Source organism: Colletotrichum tamarilloi, assembly GCF_030869305.1.
Source record: "Colletotrichum tamarilloi strain Tom-12 chromosome Unknown Scaffold_155.1, whole genome shotgun sequence".
In the NCBI taxonomy this organism is placed as follows: Eukaryota; Fungi; Ascomycota; class Sordariomycetes; order Glomerellales; family Glomerellaceae; genus Colletotrichum; species Colletotrichum tamarilloi.
In genome coordinates, this window is record NW_026849538.1 from 18861 (window position 1) to 34542 (window position 15682).

Genomic DNA, 15682 nt, shown 5'->3' on the forward strand with positions numbered 1-15682 from the left:
ATGCGTCGTTACTTGTGTTTCTCGGGAAGAAAGCGAGGCAAGGTTGTGTCGGCGTTGGTGGTGGTGATGCTGGCAAAAGACCGTTCGGTGTCGGAACCCAACTTTCAGTCGCAGCTTGCCTCGTCTGAGAGGAGAAGGAGAGCCGGTGGACGTGCCCCTCCCCCCTTCAGCGACAGATGATGCTGGAATGGTCCGTGCAAGCCCACTACAGCACCTTAGCGCCCTCGGATTGTCAGGGCCGTCAGCCTCCAGGGAGCTGTGTGGCCCGCTGGAGGAGCTGAGGTGCGGGAGAAGGCGGGGTTGGGACCGGTGCAAGAGCACAAGACGTACCTCGAAGCTTAGGTAAGGCAAGGTAAGCAGCACCGGACCTGTCACTTTTACCGTCTGGTTACACCAACGATTCTCATTCAATATTTCTCGAGTTCTGAGTACCCAAGGTAGTCAAAGCAGATGAACAGCTTGCTGCATACAAAGAAAGTCGTATCTATCGCGAAGATCTGTACATATGGAGAAGCAGGGACTGATGCTGACCTTGGCAACCCAACCAGACGCCATGGCCCTCGGTGTCACCAGGGCTTCACTTACACAGCTGTGACAGACAGCCATCAGCCAAAATCTGTGTCAGGGAGCTGGGCTTTGGCCCAACTTTGCTAGCGAGTAGGCCCTAGATGCTTTGAAGAGTGGATACAATTCTAAAAGAATTAATGACAATCCGTCAGTGTCTCCTAACCAGTCTTTGGTCAGCCTTTTTAATCATGCTTTTGTGTAATTGACTATTCGAGCACTCAGTTCAACGTCTACCAGCAAAAGCAATGTACGAGAGCCAGTCCCAAACTTCCGTCATATGCTTTTTTTCAATCCATGACTGGTTGAATTGACTTTTACTGTCATGATTCGAGGCAGAGATAGCGTGGAAACTAGCAGCATATTCGCAAATGCTAGGAAGGCGTTCGTTACTCATCTACTGAACTGAGGATCGTCTACATGGCCCCCATACGTCTTACAAGCTATTCCTGAAATACAGCACATCATACCAGCCGGGGGCGGCTCTGTATAGGTTATCAGTGTTGAAAGATGCTGGCGAGCTCCTCTCGTAGATTCATCAAAGGAGTATTCAGATCATTATTAAGCTGGGCTTTGTTTAGTGTAAAGATGAACGAGAAAGCAAGGCAAAGACTGCTTAGAATCCGAGGAACAAGCCCGTGGAACAAGCCGCCCGTTATCATCTTCTCTCAGAAGGGATTCGCAAACACCGAATTAGAGGCATGCGATTCTAGGTAAGACGAGGTCTGTAGTCTTGCTCTTTAACCTTTATTTCCTGGCGGCTTCAATCCTAAAAGGTTGGAAGGAGACCATCCACATATGGTTGGGGAGACTGACTCAGCATCGTGTCTTAGGTAATCACTCGATACACCGCACGTGACCGTATAATTGCCCTTTCCTCATCCGGCCCAAGTGAGCCAGGGAAGCTGAGCGTCGCGTTTCCTGCCGCCTGCGGTGGCTCCCGGTGTTGCTACGCACTGATTACCTACGCAAGCAGCAGCCTTGCCTTCCATTGCTCCCCTGCGCTTCCATCTCCATCTCCGGAACCCACCTACACCCATCATCATCACAAGCTCATTGACGACACCCCAACACCTCCCCGAATCAGAGGATCGCCCGTTTTTCTTCTCATCAACACAGAAAAGCCGTCTGCACACTTCCACTGAGCTCTTGGAGCTCCCCGTGGCACAAGATGGTGAGCATCACTGTTCGAAACGTGGCAGTCACAATCTAACAGCTTCGTAGGGTCAAAACCAGTCAGGAATGGGTGGTGGAGGCGATGGAAAGGACGAGAAGGATAAGAAGGTATGTTTATCGAGTTTGGAAACAATAAAGAAGAAGATGAATACTGACTGACTGGCAATGCAGAAGGAGAAGCCCAAGTACGAGCCTCCCCCACGCCCTACCACCAGAGTCGGTCGCAAGAAGAGAAAGGCGGCCGGCACCAGCGCCGCTGCGAAGCTTCCCGCCGTCTTCCCCACCAGTCGATGCAAACTCCGCCTACTACGAATGCAGCGAATCCACGATCACTTGATCCTGGAAGAGGAATACGTCGAGAACCAAGAGCGCCTTCGCAAGGCCAAGGTCGTCAAGGAGGGTGCTGCCGTTGGCCCCGAGGGTGATGTCGACCGCATGGCAGACGAGCGCGGTCGTGTCGACGATATGCGTGGCAGCCCCATGGGCGTCGGCACGCTGGAGGAGATGATTGACGATGACCACGCGATTGTCAGTAGCACGACTGGTCCCGAGTACTATGTCAGCATCATGAGCTTCGTCGACAAGGACTTGCTGGAACCTGGCGCTAGTGTCCTTCTCCATCACAAGAGCGTCAGCATTGTCGGTGTTCTGACCGACGATGCTGATCCCCTGGTCAGTGTGATGAAGCTGGACAAGGCTCCGACGGAGTCATACGCCGACATTGGTGGTTTGGAGCAGCAGATCCAGGAAGTCAGAGAGTCAGTCGAGCTTCCTCTGCTGCATCCGGAGCTGTACGAGGAGATGGGTATCAAGCCGCCGAAAGGTGTCATTCTCTACGGTGCTCCCGGTACCGGAAAGACGCTGCTCGCCAAGGCTGTCGCCAACCAGACGTCTGCCACTTTCCTGCGTATAGTGGGAAGTGAACTTATTCAGAAGTACCTCGGAGATGGTCCCCGTCTTGTCCGCCAGTTGTTCCAGGTATGTTTGTCTCGATTATTTCTGCCAATGTGATGGTCACTGACAAGTTTAGGTTGCTGGCGAGAATGCTCCCTCGATTGTCTTCATTGATGAAATCGATGCCATCGGCACGAAGCGTTACGACTCGACGTCTGGTGGTGAGCGCGAAGTCCAGAGAACCATGCTGGAACTTCTCAACCAGCTTGACGGTTTCGACGACCGCGGTGACGTCAAGGTCATCATGGCCACCAACAAGATCGAGACTCTCGACCCTGCCCTGATTCGTCCCGGACGTATCGACAGAAAGATTCTCTTTGAGAACCCCGATCAGAACACCAAGCGCAAGATCTTTACGCTTCACACATCCAAGATGTCGCTCAACGACGATGTCGACCTGGAGGAGTTCATCTCGCAAAAGGACGACCTTTCTGGTGCCGACATCAAGGCCATTTGCTCAGAGGCTGGTCTCTTGGCTCTCCGTGAACGCCGTATGCGCGTCCAGATGGCAGACTTCCGGTCGGCCAGAGAGAGAGTACTTCGCACCAAGCAGGAGAGTGAGCCTGAGGGCTTGTACTTGTAGTTTGTATGACGAGGGTACGGGACTAAGGCTAGACGGGACTACGATAAAGATAATGGCAAGGCATGCCTTGACGTTACTTGACGTTGACTTGGCATTGATTAACGACATGACATGGGTTGATAATGTTGCAGCGTGAAATGATGACCATGTGACATGTAGTGAAGCAACAACCGGTAGTTAGAAAGTGTTTAATCTCCTTGCCCAACGACGACTTCTCGACTCCCAGGCGAACTACATATTATAAGCATCGAACAACAACCCTAATTCGACCTAGACGAAATGCCATCTACCGATATGAAGCGGGTTGGTCGAACAGAGGCCCTTAGTAAGACGCCAATATCTCTCCGCATACTAACGGAAGGGTGCCAGGGTCTCAATGGTGAAATTGGCCGCCAGCTCACAGAGTGGCAATCTGAATGTCAGCGAAAGCGTGATGTCCAGAGGAACTTTCTTCATGTCACTCTGAACCCAAGGTGTGATTGTGCAGCTTGACAGCCTCGGCCAGGCTCTTTCTTGCATTGAGTGAAGTGAGGTCTAGACTTGACAGCCTCTACTCCCAAGGGACAGCATCCCTGACATGTGCGGCTGGCAAATGTCAAGGAAGTTCCTGGCCGACGAGGCGAAGTGCCGGAAGTATATTCTGATTGGATTCCCCGCTGCGTTTGGGGGTTTTAATGGGAAAGTTGTAAATGAGAACTTTAAACGGGAATTCATTTTGTCTTGATATCGTGCTATAGGAAATTATTGTGACAGTCTAATGTTGCGCGCCATAATCCATAATCCCAAATGTAAAAGAAATGATGCTCAATCTAAGATTTATCATTCAAGCCAAGGCGCATTCGTTAGAGACATCTGTTACAAAGACAAACCGTTATGAGGACAAAAACTGCAAATCACAGCTTAGTATCCCGCCCGCCTAAGCCTCTCCTTTTCATCCAAGACGGGCTCCTCTTCGACATCCTTGGGCGCGTTCGTGATCCCCTCCTCTCCACCACCATAAGTGTTCAAATTCAACTGCGACGCAATGGAAGGCGTATACGCCGGCGCAGGCACATCATCCTCCATCGGCGGCGGCGGCGTAGCATCCCCCGGCGGCCCCATCATCGCCACCTCTCTCGCAATAGCAGGATCCATCGAGTACCGCCCCTCCAGCGCCATCAACGTCTGCCAAAGCGGCATCGACCCCTCGGGCCACTCGGCCTGCGTCTGCAGAATCTTCTTGGCCGAGATGCGTCGGTCCGCGTAGGCCACGCCGTTGCAGTCTTGTCTCGCGAGGATGATTGTCCCGTCAATCTGCACGCCCGCCCAGAGGCCGCGGGACTTCATGTAGCTATACATTGGCCTCGCCGTCTTGGAAACCGCGGCTTCCACTGCGCCGCCTGTGCCGACGGGCCCGATTGCCACGGAGGCTTCTGTGCCTAGAGAGACGCGCGGGTGCGTGAAGGCTGCGACTTGGGCTGCGGTGTTGAGGACGAGGACGCAGTCGTATATGTCGAGGCCGAACATGAAGCCCGCGCCGAGGGTGGACACGACAAACGACGAAGGGGGGGACCACGTCCCGTCCGGTCTGCGCGCGACGACGATACCGGAGCCGGCGGCGAGGGAGCCCATGTACGCCCCCGCGCGGAGGGTGTTGAAGATGGCGAGGCCGGCGCAGTGGGCGAGGACCTGGTGGGGGATGGTGACCATGGAGCGGCGGGTGATGCCGAGCGGGTGGAGGGGACCCTGGGCCTTGGGGGGTTCGGGGCCGAGGTCCGTGAAGGCGTGGAGGATGCGTGCTGCTTTTGCGCACTCGCGAGGCATGGTTTGCGGGAACCAGCCTTCTGCGCCGACGAGGTTTGCGGCTTTGTTGAAGGGGATGCCGGCCGTTGTTGTTATCTTGTGGAGGTTTGCGCCGAAGCCCTTGTTGGGGGGTTTTACGGCGGGAGGAGCCCTTTCGGTGGCCGTGGTGCTGTTGGTGCGGGTTCGGTGGAGGGAGGAGAGGGTGCGGGTTAGGGAGAGGCGGCGGGAGGTTGTGGAGCGGGCTGAGGAGGAGGAGGAGGGGGTTGAGTGGAGGGAGTGGGTGTCTGCTTCGGCCTCGTGGGTTTGGGAGGGAGCCTGGGAGGGCTTGGACTCTGTGGCGAGTGTCATGATGGTGTTGGTGGGTGGTGGTGTAAGTCGATGTTGAGATATCGTGATATCGGGTGTGCTGGGTATTGTTCTGCAAGCTCTGACCTACTACAAGTGTTTGCTTGCCTGCTGTGTTTGATAGAGAGAATAGAAAACAGTCTCAACTTGACGGTGCTCGTGAGCATGATATATACATTCTTCGTCTCATCAACACACCTCACTTGAGGCGTGGACGAGCAGGAGGCGTCGTCAGGGATCGCCCCTCAGCCGGACCAACAACCTCCAGGTCGGAAGCCGGGATAACACTGCACTCTCGCGTAGCTCTGAGCTCTCGCCAAGTCTGCCGGCGAGAATAGTGTGATGGGCGCAAAGGGGAGGGGCCGAGAAAGAGGTCTCGCCTCGCGAGGAAGGGTTCCAAGACGGCGAGAGGTGAGACGGTGACCGGGGGTGGTGGTGAGTAGAGGAGAGAATGAGACCGACGGGCCAATGGGAGTTTGTCCGTTGGAAGAGGAGGTGGTAAGTGCTTGGTGGTGGTTCATGCTTCTTGGCGTCTGGGCGTCCGGCTGGGCGAGAGATGTCTACGGGCAAGAAGTGTAGGTAGGTTATGGCCAGGATAGGGATCACTCGGAGGCGGAGGAACTTGGGCACGGAGTGAAGGGAGGACAAGACGGATAGGATGCGTAGTCGTAGAGAACATAGCAAGCCACAGATCGGCATTGTGAAGGGCAGGATAAGGACGCGGGGTCATTAATCATCCCATATCCAAGACTACTTCTCACGCAGTATAGTTACCAAGGAGTAAGAAAGCTTGGGTTCGTGTAATTCGTTTCATGTGACTGGTTCTACCAGTCCAGCCCCTCAAGCCTCTCAGAGATGGACTCTAGATGAGATGGAATGCGGTGCCTTACTACAGCTCACACCATCTCGGCAGAAAGAGAACCAAAACATAGTGGAGGCGCAGCAAGAGTGAGACGGAGAGTTTGGCAGCGTCTAATGGTGTGTTACTGCCAGAACGCGCAAGTGTCCTCGCGGTCTTGGGAAACTGCTTAATAATTAGGTCTCAATGGGAAGCTTGGCTAAGAGAGCCAAGATGGTCTTATTCTACGTTGGTCGAGTTTCTGGCAATGGTAAGACGAGAGGTGCGCGGTTCGGTGGAACTTTCAAGTCCTCGCGGCGATTCGAGGTGGCCGAAGTTAACGGCGGGAGGCCGAAACGCGGCGGAAGAGCGAGGTGGGGCGCGGGGGCTGTGGGGGGGCGCGGGTTGGCGCAGAGGCTGCACGCTGACTCCATTACGATACCTATGTAAAGCCCTAGCTGCCCTCGGCTCTCCATCAATCAGTCTCTATGGCTCAGTCGGTAGAGCGTTGGTCTCATATCAAATACATATGACTCTAGATCATCTAGGGGTAATCCAAAGGTCGCAAGTTCGAGCCTTGCTAGGGACAATTATTTTTTCTTTTGGCCTTCTTTCGCATGGGTTTTAAGTTGCTACTCAATTGAACTCATTTTTTTTTTTTAGCACTTTTTGCGTTGTTGCTGCGCCGCGGTGGCATCCCACCCCATTCCTGATCTTTCGGTACTAACACACCAAGAACCAAGTCAGAGGCAGTCGCAAAGGTCCTCAACATGAACATGGGAAATGCCGTTGCGTATGGGGCCCATTGATGGCGTAATTTAATACTGCATATAAAGTTGATGGATGTGAATTGATGGGCCGAGCCCGATATCTTGATTGGTGTCATATGTACGTACTGCCAGATGATACTTCCGTTGACACAGTTTTTGTAGGTCTACACGGTTGATATATGTTTCCTCATTTGCCCAGCTCACTCTTGTTGGCGATATGCTGGCCTAGGTTGCCCATGCTTTCCAGGCTCCCTCTATACCTCCCTCTATACAATGCCACCATACTGATGAATTCTTTGGCGCCTCGAGCGTTGCGCGTTGCATCGCTCGATGACTGTAAATGGCCCATTATATGAATCAACGAATCCTTTACTGCGTGGTGCCGCATATGCAGCTGGTATTCTAACCAGGTCGACTTTCAGTCCGAACCAGGCTATGTTATCTCGCGGACACCCAGGCGGCCACATCATTCTTGCCGGAACACAGCTGGGCCACAGCCGAAGCTCGGCGTGTGCCTATGCTGCACAGGCGACCGAAGCGTATTCCTGCCCAACTTGAGCCGGCGTGGAGAAGTTGCATTGCCAGAATCTCACGCTGCGTCATTGGGTGATGGTTTGCAGATACAGTCTCTGAAAAGGGCCTCCTGCGAGTGGACCGCTTTTCTCTCAGAGAATCGGTTCGTACCATTCCGATAGACTGATCAATCTCCCAGAGAAGTCTAATCCGAATCGAATCCTCGAGCGCGTCATGCTGGCGGCTCGCCCAACCTGAAAAGGTCCAGCTTGAAATTGGCAGCAGTGGGAGGCTGCGTCCTCGGGACGCTCTCAATCGGAACCGGCTTGAACGGCTCAACCTGCCGAATATCAACACCCTCTCGAATACACCTCAGAGGCCACTGGATCCACTCCCTCCATGGTTCCTGGATAGCTTGGTCTAAAGCCGATGCCACATTATTGCCCCAGCCGACGAGGTACCACATATTCCGCTCAAATGCGTGCACCAGTGCCGCGTAGTGCATGAGTATGACGAGGGCCATGGGGTGGTTCTGGATCATCAGCTCGAGGAAGGGCTGGGGGAGGGAGACAGCCCAGCGCCAGACGAGACCGGACCTATGCTGCGGAGCAGAAACTGCGGCAAAGGTGATTTTGAGGCCCTCGAGCGCGGATTGGCAGGTTGTTGTATCATCTGAAGGGGCCATGCTTCGCGTGAGAGTGAGGAGATCGTCGATTTTCGAGGCAAAGTTGCCTCCGACGGCGGGCTCGACGCCGCCTTGGTAGAGCCAGCGGGCCAACGGGCCGTTGGAGATGTATCGGTGGGCAAAGGGGAGGGTGAGAATGCTCTTGATGCCTGCGATGGGTCAGCATGGGCGGAGACGTGAGATGGGCGAAGCACCGACCTTGTAGTAAAATGAAGGACTGGGCGACGTCCTTGGATGTGATGGGCCCGTGGGGGTTCGCGATGGAGTAGGTGTTGAGCAGAAAGATGCATATTGCGTGGAGTACGTAGGCGTCTGCGTTGTTCTCGCCAATCTCGCTCAGTCCTGGCGAGAATTGGCTCAGAGCGATGTTCTGATGGCGTGCTGATAAGTTGGCATACTCGTCCCTTTTCTCGGGATTAATGTGCGCTCTGTGTATAGCTGAGACGGCGAGGATGCCGTGGAGAAGGAAGTCCTGAATGACTTAGTGGGAGTGTAAAGATGGATATAGGGAAATTCTTACGTTGGCGAAGGCAATTTGAGGAACAGTCGTAGTCCACAAATGTACAAAGTCTGGATTCTCAGAAAGAGTATGAGCTGTGTTGGAGGTAAAGTGATGGACGAGTTGCATGTCGGTGAGCCAGTCAGCTTGTGAAATACTCTGAGAGTCTCCCGAGTCTCCATGACTTGAGCCATTGGCCGGGCTGGAGTAGTTATCATGACCGTTTTGGTTGAGGGCATCTACTTCAGCCGTAAACTCTGACAACAGCCCCTGGATGGCGGCGACTTTGTCTTTCAAGGAAGACAATTGAGGCGATGGTCTCTCGCGGCGGCTGGCCGGGCGACTGGTCGTCGAGGCGTCCCCGATACTACCTGGTGTTGCTGTACTCGCGGTATCTTGAGTTGGTTTTGGCGACTCGGTCACGGCAGGAAGCTGAGGTGCGAATGGCGTCAGGACAAGGCTGCACTTGACATCGTGCCGTACACAATTGCGACATGGCCGACTCTCATCACACTGGATGTTTGTTAGTTACCGATTGAAGTCACTATGAACCTCACCAGTCTCCAGTCTCCATAAGAGGATGGCTTGGCGTGGCTTGCTGCAGAGAACAGAGCCCTTACTATAGGGAACTGAACTGACCTTGACACGCCGTTTCTTGCACTGCTGACACCCATTTCTCGACTTCTTGTGACCTATGCGTGTTCCGCGGATCGCGGTGCCCATCTTTGACCGTTCGGCGCCGTTCTCCAGAGCCGTCACTTCGTCCTTGAGCGAGGTGGTGGACCCTTTCCTTTCCGGCGCGCCGTTCATGGCATTTGACTCGGTCTCCATACGGATGGAGTACGAGTACGGAGTATTCGTACACCTTTCAGAATGACGAGCACCGCCGGGGAGTTACCGTTTAACTGATAAGTAAGAAGAGTTTGATCCTTTCTTCCTCTCTTCCTCCTATGTTCCCGGGGACTGTGATGAGATGTCTCAAAGGCTGTTTTGACGCTTGGACAAAAGAGATGCAGTCCGAAGATGGACTATTGTCTGATCCCCAGCTCGGTGGCGCCGCTTTTCACACTGCCGGGCTGCAGGACGCAACTAAACCAACGCCAACTGCCAGCCCAGTTCCAAGTGTGAGAGAGTCCCGCGGCCCAGGGCCTTACACGGTGTGGCTAATGGACCGGGACCCATGCACTCGCAGATGCGCAACACGGTTGATGGGATCTGATCTGGAGTGCGTCGATGACGAATATCACAGATGCAATCAAGATAATGCGAGGGCGGGGCTTAAAATAGAATAATGATGGAGTTGACAGCCTAACAGATTTTCTTGACAGATTAAAAACCTTGCAGATGTCACAGATGAAAAGGTCGCGAGAGTCGAGGCTGTCGAGCAGGGACTTGGAGACCGGCAACCTTCCCGAGTTGCTCCTGGCTCCTGCTCTCCTGGAAATTAGAACTGCTGGCAGGTGGCCCTCTGGCTGGGCGGTTCCCCCGCCGTTCCGTACCGGCCGGAACAGCACGTGACCATGACTTTCGAAACGGCAAAGAACGGACGGAGAGAAAGGTCCTTCCGTTTCGTACAGATCTGCGCACAGGTACATACTTTCGCGATGGGTGGCCCAAGCTCCTTCATCCCCGGGGGGGGGGGGGGCACTGTGAGAACGTACCGAATAGCTAGGTTCATCCATCAGGGTAGATGTGGCTGATGCTACGATGTGTGGCTTGCGCACCATTCTCCTCCTCCTCCCTCTGCGGGGCAGGTACTTCTCCAGAGCCCAGGGACCAGCTGAACGCAGGCACGCAGTACTAAATTACGACCTGCATGACGCGCCCCGACGGAACGCGACTTGCCGTCCTTTCCTGAGGGTGGTGAGGTCAGCCTGTCGCTGTTTGTACCTTCACCTTTCCTCCCGCTCCCTTCTCTGTCAAATGCCACAGAGAGACGACGCCAGAAGTGTCAATGTCAGCATCAGCTGCAAATCCAATTGTCCATCGCTGGCTGTAGCCTCTTAGCTTCTTGCATCCATCCAGACTCAAGTGCCTCCGTCACTCGTCCGTCACACTCACGGGCCTACCGCTTGCCGTTCCCGAGCTACCTCAGTTGTACCAAGTATTCCGTCGCATAATCGTTGAGCTGCGCCAGTGTCTCTCCCGTGTCTCCCTGCGAGCGCCCACCCCAATCGTTCGACCGACCCCTCTCGAATTGCAGCCTCCCGTCCATCCCTGGGAAGCTAAGAAGAGGCGTCAAACTGCAGATTGAAGAAAAAGGAGGCTGCCCCGACGAACCTCCTCCGAAGTCACGATCGGCTATCCCTCCATCTTCAACACCCCTGACGCCCATTTACGAACAACGAACGTCATCCGTCCTCTTCCACAAATCCCTAGAGCAATTGCCCACCATGGCATCGCACAGCGACTACAACGACATCAAGGCCTCGGCCAAGGAGAACGCCGCCGGCGTTTATGCCTACGGCCAGCGACAGATCAATCGGGTCGTCAGCTCCGACACCAGACAAAGAGCGTACGGCAATGCCTACAACTTTGCCCAGGAGCAGCCATTCCTCTTTGTATGCGACCCCCAATGATACTCGTCTCCCTAATGTCGGACATCTTTTTTGCTAACGAATTCATTACAGGCCTTTATTCTTTGCCAATTCATCTTCTCCTTCCTCCCAATCCTCGTCTTCGTGTCCTTCTCCGCCTCAACCATCGCCTTTGCTCTCGGTGCCGCTGTCGTTTTCTCCCTCTTCTGGATCGGCATTGCACTCCTCGTCCTCGTCCCGATCCTCTTCTTTACCTGCTCGATTGGTGTTCTCGTGTGGATCTGGGCTGCCGGTAGCTTCGTCGTCGCGAAGCGTTTATATGAAATGTCGCCGATCCGGGCCAGGGGTGATCTCGAGGTAGATGCCCCCAATGGGAAGACGTACGCAGTCACCAAGCGGGAGGATGGCATTCACACACATGCCCACAACTAAATTGGGTCAGTTATGTGCAAACCATATATGTACCATGTATCATCAAACAGTGATAATTGACGGCCGCTTTGGCGTTGGGAAAGGTACGGATATCAGGAATGGGTCTGGGAAAATGGGGTCTTGCAAAACGGATGAGCACACTTCCCATAGGATTGCTATTCAACGTTAACACTTCTTTCGCTCATCGAATCGATACATCGTGACCATAAATTACTCGCCGGTGCCTGTTTCAAGCGGTAATGGCAACTCATCACTGTATTCACTATAGTTGGGTATATGCTGTGACCCCACAGCTAGAAAGTACGTCGCAATATTTCCCCAACCACTCAGTCTGTGCATTACCTTGAAGACAAAGTGAAGACAGATTCGACAACGACGACATTCGAACACATTCTGCTTCAAAAACAGCAACCTGCACTTGATGCCCATAATACCGTAGATCAAAAATGCAAAACGTAACGTTGGTGCCAACACTGTGGATCGAACACAGGATCCCCGCATTACAAGTGCGATGCCTTACCACTTGGCCATGCTGGCGAATTGGATGATTTTCGGGGCCAGAACTATCACTATGTATCTATACACCTTCTTCTCTGTTCAGTAATAGTAACGGTAACAGCTCGAACATCCGTTCAATCTCGAAGCATCTTATCTCATACACGTATGTGCGTTTGCCAGTTCACAGCTTATAATCGAAATGTGAAAAACTGACGTACCTCAGCGATGATCCCCTGCTCAGGTTGCCATCACGACTTCCAAGTTGATGCTAGAAGAGTGGGTAGAACCTACGTGCCCGGTTGTGAGTGGCTGGGTTGGTTAATGCAGAAGAAGGCTTCGCCAACGCAGGCTGCCGCAATGCCCAAGTTCTATTGGCTTTGCACCCGTCGAGGCAGACTTGACCCAAATCTCACGTATGTAGAGAAGGAGCGGGATGGGTTGAATGGCGGCCTCGATTTGCCAACCTCCGTTAATCTCATTCTTGTTCTCAACAACCACCTCCATCAATTCACCAAGTCTGCGGGAAATCGCTGCCACTGCCATCAATATGAGCCGCTGGCATGCGGACTGGTGCGCGTCACCTATCATTCAAGTCGGAGACGATCAAATCCCTCGATGCGAGAAATGTTAAGCCACAGCTCACGCTCGATTCAAGACGGCAGATTGGCCTGGCCCTGTACTTTCTGTACCAAAAGGCGAAGAATATGGGAGTCTCAACCTTAGTTGGCCACCTATAGTCACGTTCACCTCTGGGGAAAACACAACCCATTCGCCAGGTGATAAGAGCAAGGATGATCAAGGAGCTCGGTCGGCTACAATTTCAACTTCTGATTCGGCTCATGCGAATCGGGGCATCATTACTGCGCTTTTATCGGATGAATTCCGCCTTGCTGTTCTCCACGCGGTCGGAGACAAAGGCAAATCGTATCCCATACATGTGGACTTGGAGCCATACAAGGATACGCACTTCTCTGACTATGATGCCGTGTCATACACATGGGGCGATGACAATGGCAACTCCGAACGGTAGTTGAGCAACTGTTCTATCTCGACGGAGTCCAAACACACTAATCATCACCATAGATGTCATCCAATTTACGTTGGTCATCACTGGGACATCGTCTTTCAAACCAAAAACTGTTGCGACGTGCTCAGATATCTGCGACCATCTCGAGGCTTGAAGCTGATTTGGATCGACGCAATCTGAATCGACCAGAATAATGCGGAGGAAAGAGCTACGCAAGTAGCCAAGATGGGCCAGATCTATTCCAGATGCTCGCAAGTATGGGCTTGGATAGGCGATGATTTGGTATCAAATGATCTGCAAGGTTTGCCGGAGCGACGATGGCTTCACGAGCTTGGAACAACGTCAAGTTGTGTTGGAACGTTCTCACAGAGCCGCTCTATCCGGGATATTTGGAAACTATTGCAGAGGAGATACTTCCGCCGGGTTTGGGTCATACAAGAGTTGGTGCTCGCCCCGCGCGTTCTCATTCCGATTGGGAATGTGATCTTCGCAGCGGATCATACAACGGCTCGCAAGCTGACACAGTCGGAAAACGACTCAGAAAACAAGAGCAAGGTTTCTTGGAAGAAAACGGCAGCCCCTTGGTTCGAGCACGTTGCTCAAGGACATATCGGCGGCTTGGGTCTCTGGGATATGATGGCACTGACCTCAAAGTCGCATGCTTCAGACTTTCGGGACAAGCTATACGGTATTCTCGGCCTCCTGTCCTTTGAAAGTGACAACAATCTGCTGCAACCCAATTACGCTATCTCGGCCCGCCAGATGGTTATTGGGTTTGTTGCGCACTGCATTATCAACGAGGGAAAACCTCAGCTCTTGTTAGCAGCCCAAGGCTATTCTGCGCAGAAGAATCCGTCTTGGCTTCCTGCCTGGGAGACCCAAACGTCTTGGGAACAATCATTCGTGGAGCTGCCCGACCTGGCGTATAACGATGGTACCAAACGGGGAAAACCTGATCGTAAACATAGAAAAGGAACGTCTAAGCATTCTCGTCCTCACGCGGCTCTGAAGCACGATTATTTTCGAAGCAGAGGAATTGTGTTCATAAGCAAGAGCCGACACGCAGAACCTCCGTATAAAACACGATCAGATGAACTGAAGAGACGCCCGCGCTGTACTACAAGAGACCTTTGCCTGATACGTGCTTGGGATCGGGACTTTACTGTCGACACAGACACTGCATCCATCTCGATGTGGCTGACAAGACTAGCATCTATCAGCTCAACCCCCACGGAGGCCCTCAGAGGGGTCTTTGACGACCTGACTCTGTACAGAATTCACTTTGGCCCAGGCCAGTGGTTCTTGGTTGGGAGTCAGCACCCACTCGATAGGTTGCTAGAACAAGACGACGAGCTTTTCGCCCTGGATCCTGGATTGGGTCTCAGCAGTTCCAAGCTCAAACGCCTTGTTTACATGGTCCTAAGAAAAACGGGTGACGGAAGGTACAGATTAGTGACGGGGATCTCATACTTGTGTTTGTGCCCTGCGTCATCGCCAATGTTTGCAAACAATCGATATCTCACGGAGATCCATGAGAACTTTTATTTAGCTCGGCAAAAACTATATGTTCAAGCCGAGTTGGATAAATCAGTGTACGACGTGGATGAGAGATCGAGGTGGAGGCTCGATGATAACATCTACATTTTCCCGCTGGTTTTCCCCGGCAATGAAAACACAACCGTAGGCCACATCTTACCAATCCTGACCGGTCATGAAGGTTTTGGACGGTTGCAAGAGAACGAGGTTTGCGCTGCGCGTGGACAAAAAGTTATAGGAGACTACCTTGAGTTTGAGTTCGGGATTGATTTTGGATATCGGCCGAGCGACATGAAGAAAGGTCAATGCCAGGCGGAGAATGCATGGCGTACCTTCCGTTCATATATGGAGTGGGAATGGCGCAAACCCGGGGAGGAAAATAGGCTGCTTTGGCGGAGACTTCCACAATTGAGATATGAGAGCAACGACACCCATGAGGATCTAGGGCTTCCGGGTGGAATGATGCGAATTCACCTGAGGTGTCGACTGGAAGCGGTTAGGAAAGTCATTGCTACCGAGGCACAGCTATTGGGCATTACGGCGTTATGGGAGTCTCGAATGTTCGGAGATACTCTTGAGGCCTTTGAGAAAAACATGCGAAGCGAGGTGACGGAAGAGGACTTTTGGGTTCCTAATCCAGGTTTCGGGCGAAGCGGGAAGAGTCTAAGGCCTGACGAGTTTGCAGGGTTGGACGGCGGCACCTACCGAGTCTGCATTGTCTAGGTAGTCTCAGTGATCAAGTGCTTATGTACGAGACTATATCAATGTTCGTATCCAACGCTACAAACTAAATTTGTTATGCACGCTGACCAACACAATTACATGTATAATTAGTAGTCTAATGTCTTTGAAGGGGAATCGTGGCGCTAAATGATAATAGCATTCAGTGACTGGATCCAATTGGAACTATAATCGGCAACGTGATTATGACCTTGCCATGACG

The 15682-nt window shown here is 53.0% G+C and overlaps 7 protein-coding genes across 7 annotated transcripts; 5 read left to right on the forward strand and 2 right to left on the reverse strand.

The window, feature by feature from the left end:
- Positions 1–1806: 1806 nt before the first annotated feature.
- CTAM01_15266 (26S proteasome subunit P45 family protein) lies at positions 1807–3277 on the forward strand (the record flags this gene model as incomplete). Its single annotated transcript, XM_060531264.1, has 3 exons — positions 1807–1848; positions 1912–2718; positions 2771–3277. The coding sequence occupies 3 exons, from the start codon at positions 1807–1809 to the stop codon at positions 3275–3277; spliced, it is 1356 nt and encodes a 451-aa protein (XP_060374150.1).
- Positions 3278–4177: 900 nt separating this feature from the next.
- On the reverse strand, positions 4178–5407 carry CTAM01_15267 (uncharacterized protein; the record flags this gene model as incomplete). The annotated part of the gene is made up of 1 exon (XM_060531265.1): positions 4178–5407. The coding sequence occupies one exon, from the start codon at positions 5405–5407 to the stop codon at positions 4178–4180; it is 1230 nt and encodes a 409-aa protein (XP_060374151.1).
- Positions 5408–7757: 2350 nt separating this feature from the next.
- Positions 7758–9540, reverse strand: CTAM01_15268 (uncharacterized protein; the record flags this gene model as incomplete). The annotated part of the gene is made up of 4 exons (XM_060531266.1): positions 7758–8359; positions 8409–8682; positions 8731–9222; positions 9349–9540. The coding sequence occupies 4 exons, from the start codon at positions 9538–9540 to the stop codon at positions 7758–7760; spliced, it is 1560 nt and encodes a 519-aa protein (XP_060374152.1).
- A 179-nt stretch (positions 9541–9719) lies between these two features.
- CTAM01_15269 (uncharacterized protein) lies at positions 9720–10227 on the forward strand (the record flags this gene model as incomplete). Its single annotated transcript, XM_060531267.1, has 2 exons — positions 9720–9866; positions 10054–10227. 2 exons carry the CDS (start codon positions 9720–9722, stop codon positions 10225–10227), a joined length of 321 nt encoding a protein of 106 aa, XP_060374153.1.
- Positions 10228–11102: 875 nt separating this feature from the next.
- Positions 11103–11678, forward strand: CTAM01_15270 (uncharacterized protein; the record flags this gene model as incomplete). The annotated part of the gene is made up of 2 exons (XM_060531268.1): positions 11103–11270; positions 11340–11678. 2 exons carry the CDS (start codon positions 11103–11105, stop codon positions 11676–11678), a joined length of 507 nt encoding a protein of 168 aa, XP_060374154.1.
- A 1058-nt stretch (positions 11679–12736) lies between these two features.
- Positions 12737–13357, forward strand: CTAM01_15271 (uncharacterized protein; the record flags this gene model as incomplete). Its single annotated transcript, XM_060531269.1, has 3 exons — positions 12737–12886; positions 12953–13202; positions 13260–13357. 3 exons carry the CDS (start codon positions 12737–12739, stop codon positions 13355–13357), a joined length of 498 nt encoding a protein of 165 aa, XP_060374155.1.
- A 71-nt stretch (positions 13358–13428) lies between these two features.
- CTAM01_15272 (uncharacterized protein) lies at positions 13429–15462 on the forward strand (the record flags this gene model as incomplete). Its single annotated transcript, XM_060531270.1, has 2 exons — positions 13429–14137; positions 14414–15462. The coding sequence occupies 2 exons, from the start codon at positions 13429–13431 to the stop codon at positions 15460–15462; spliced, it is 1758 nt and encodes a 585-aa protein (XP_060374156.1).
- Between the last annotated feature and the right edge of the window lie 220 nt (positions 15463–15682).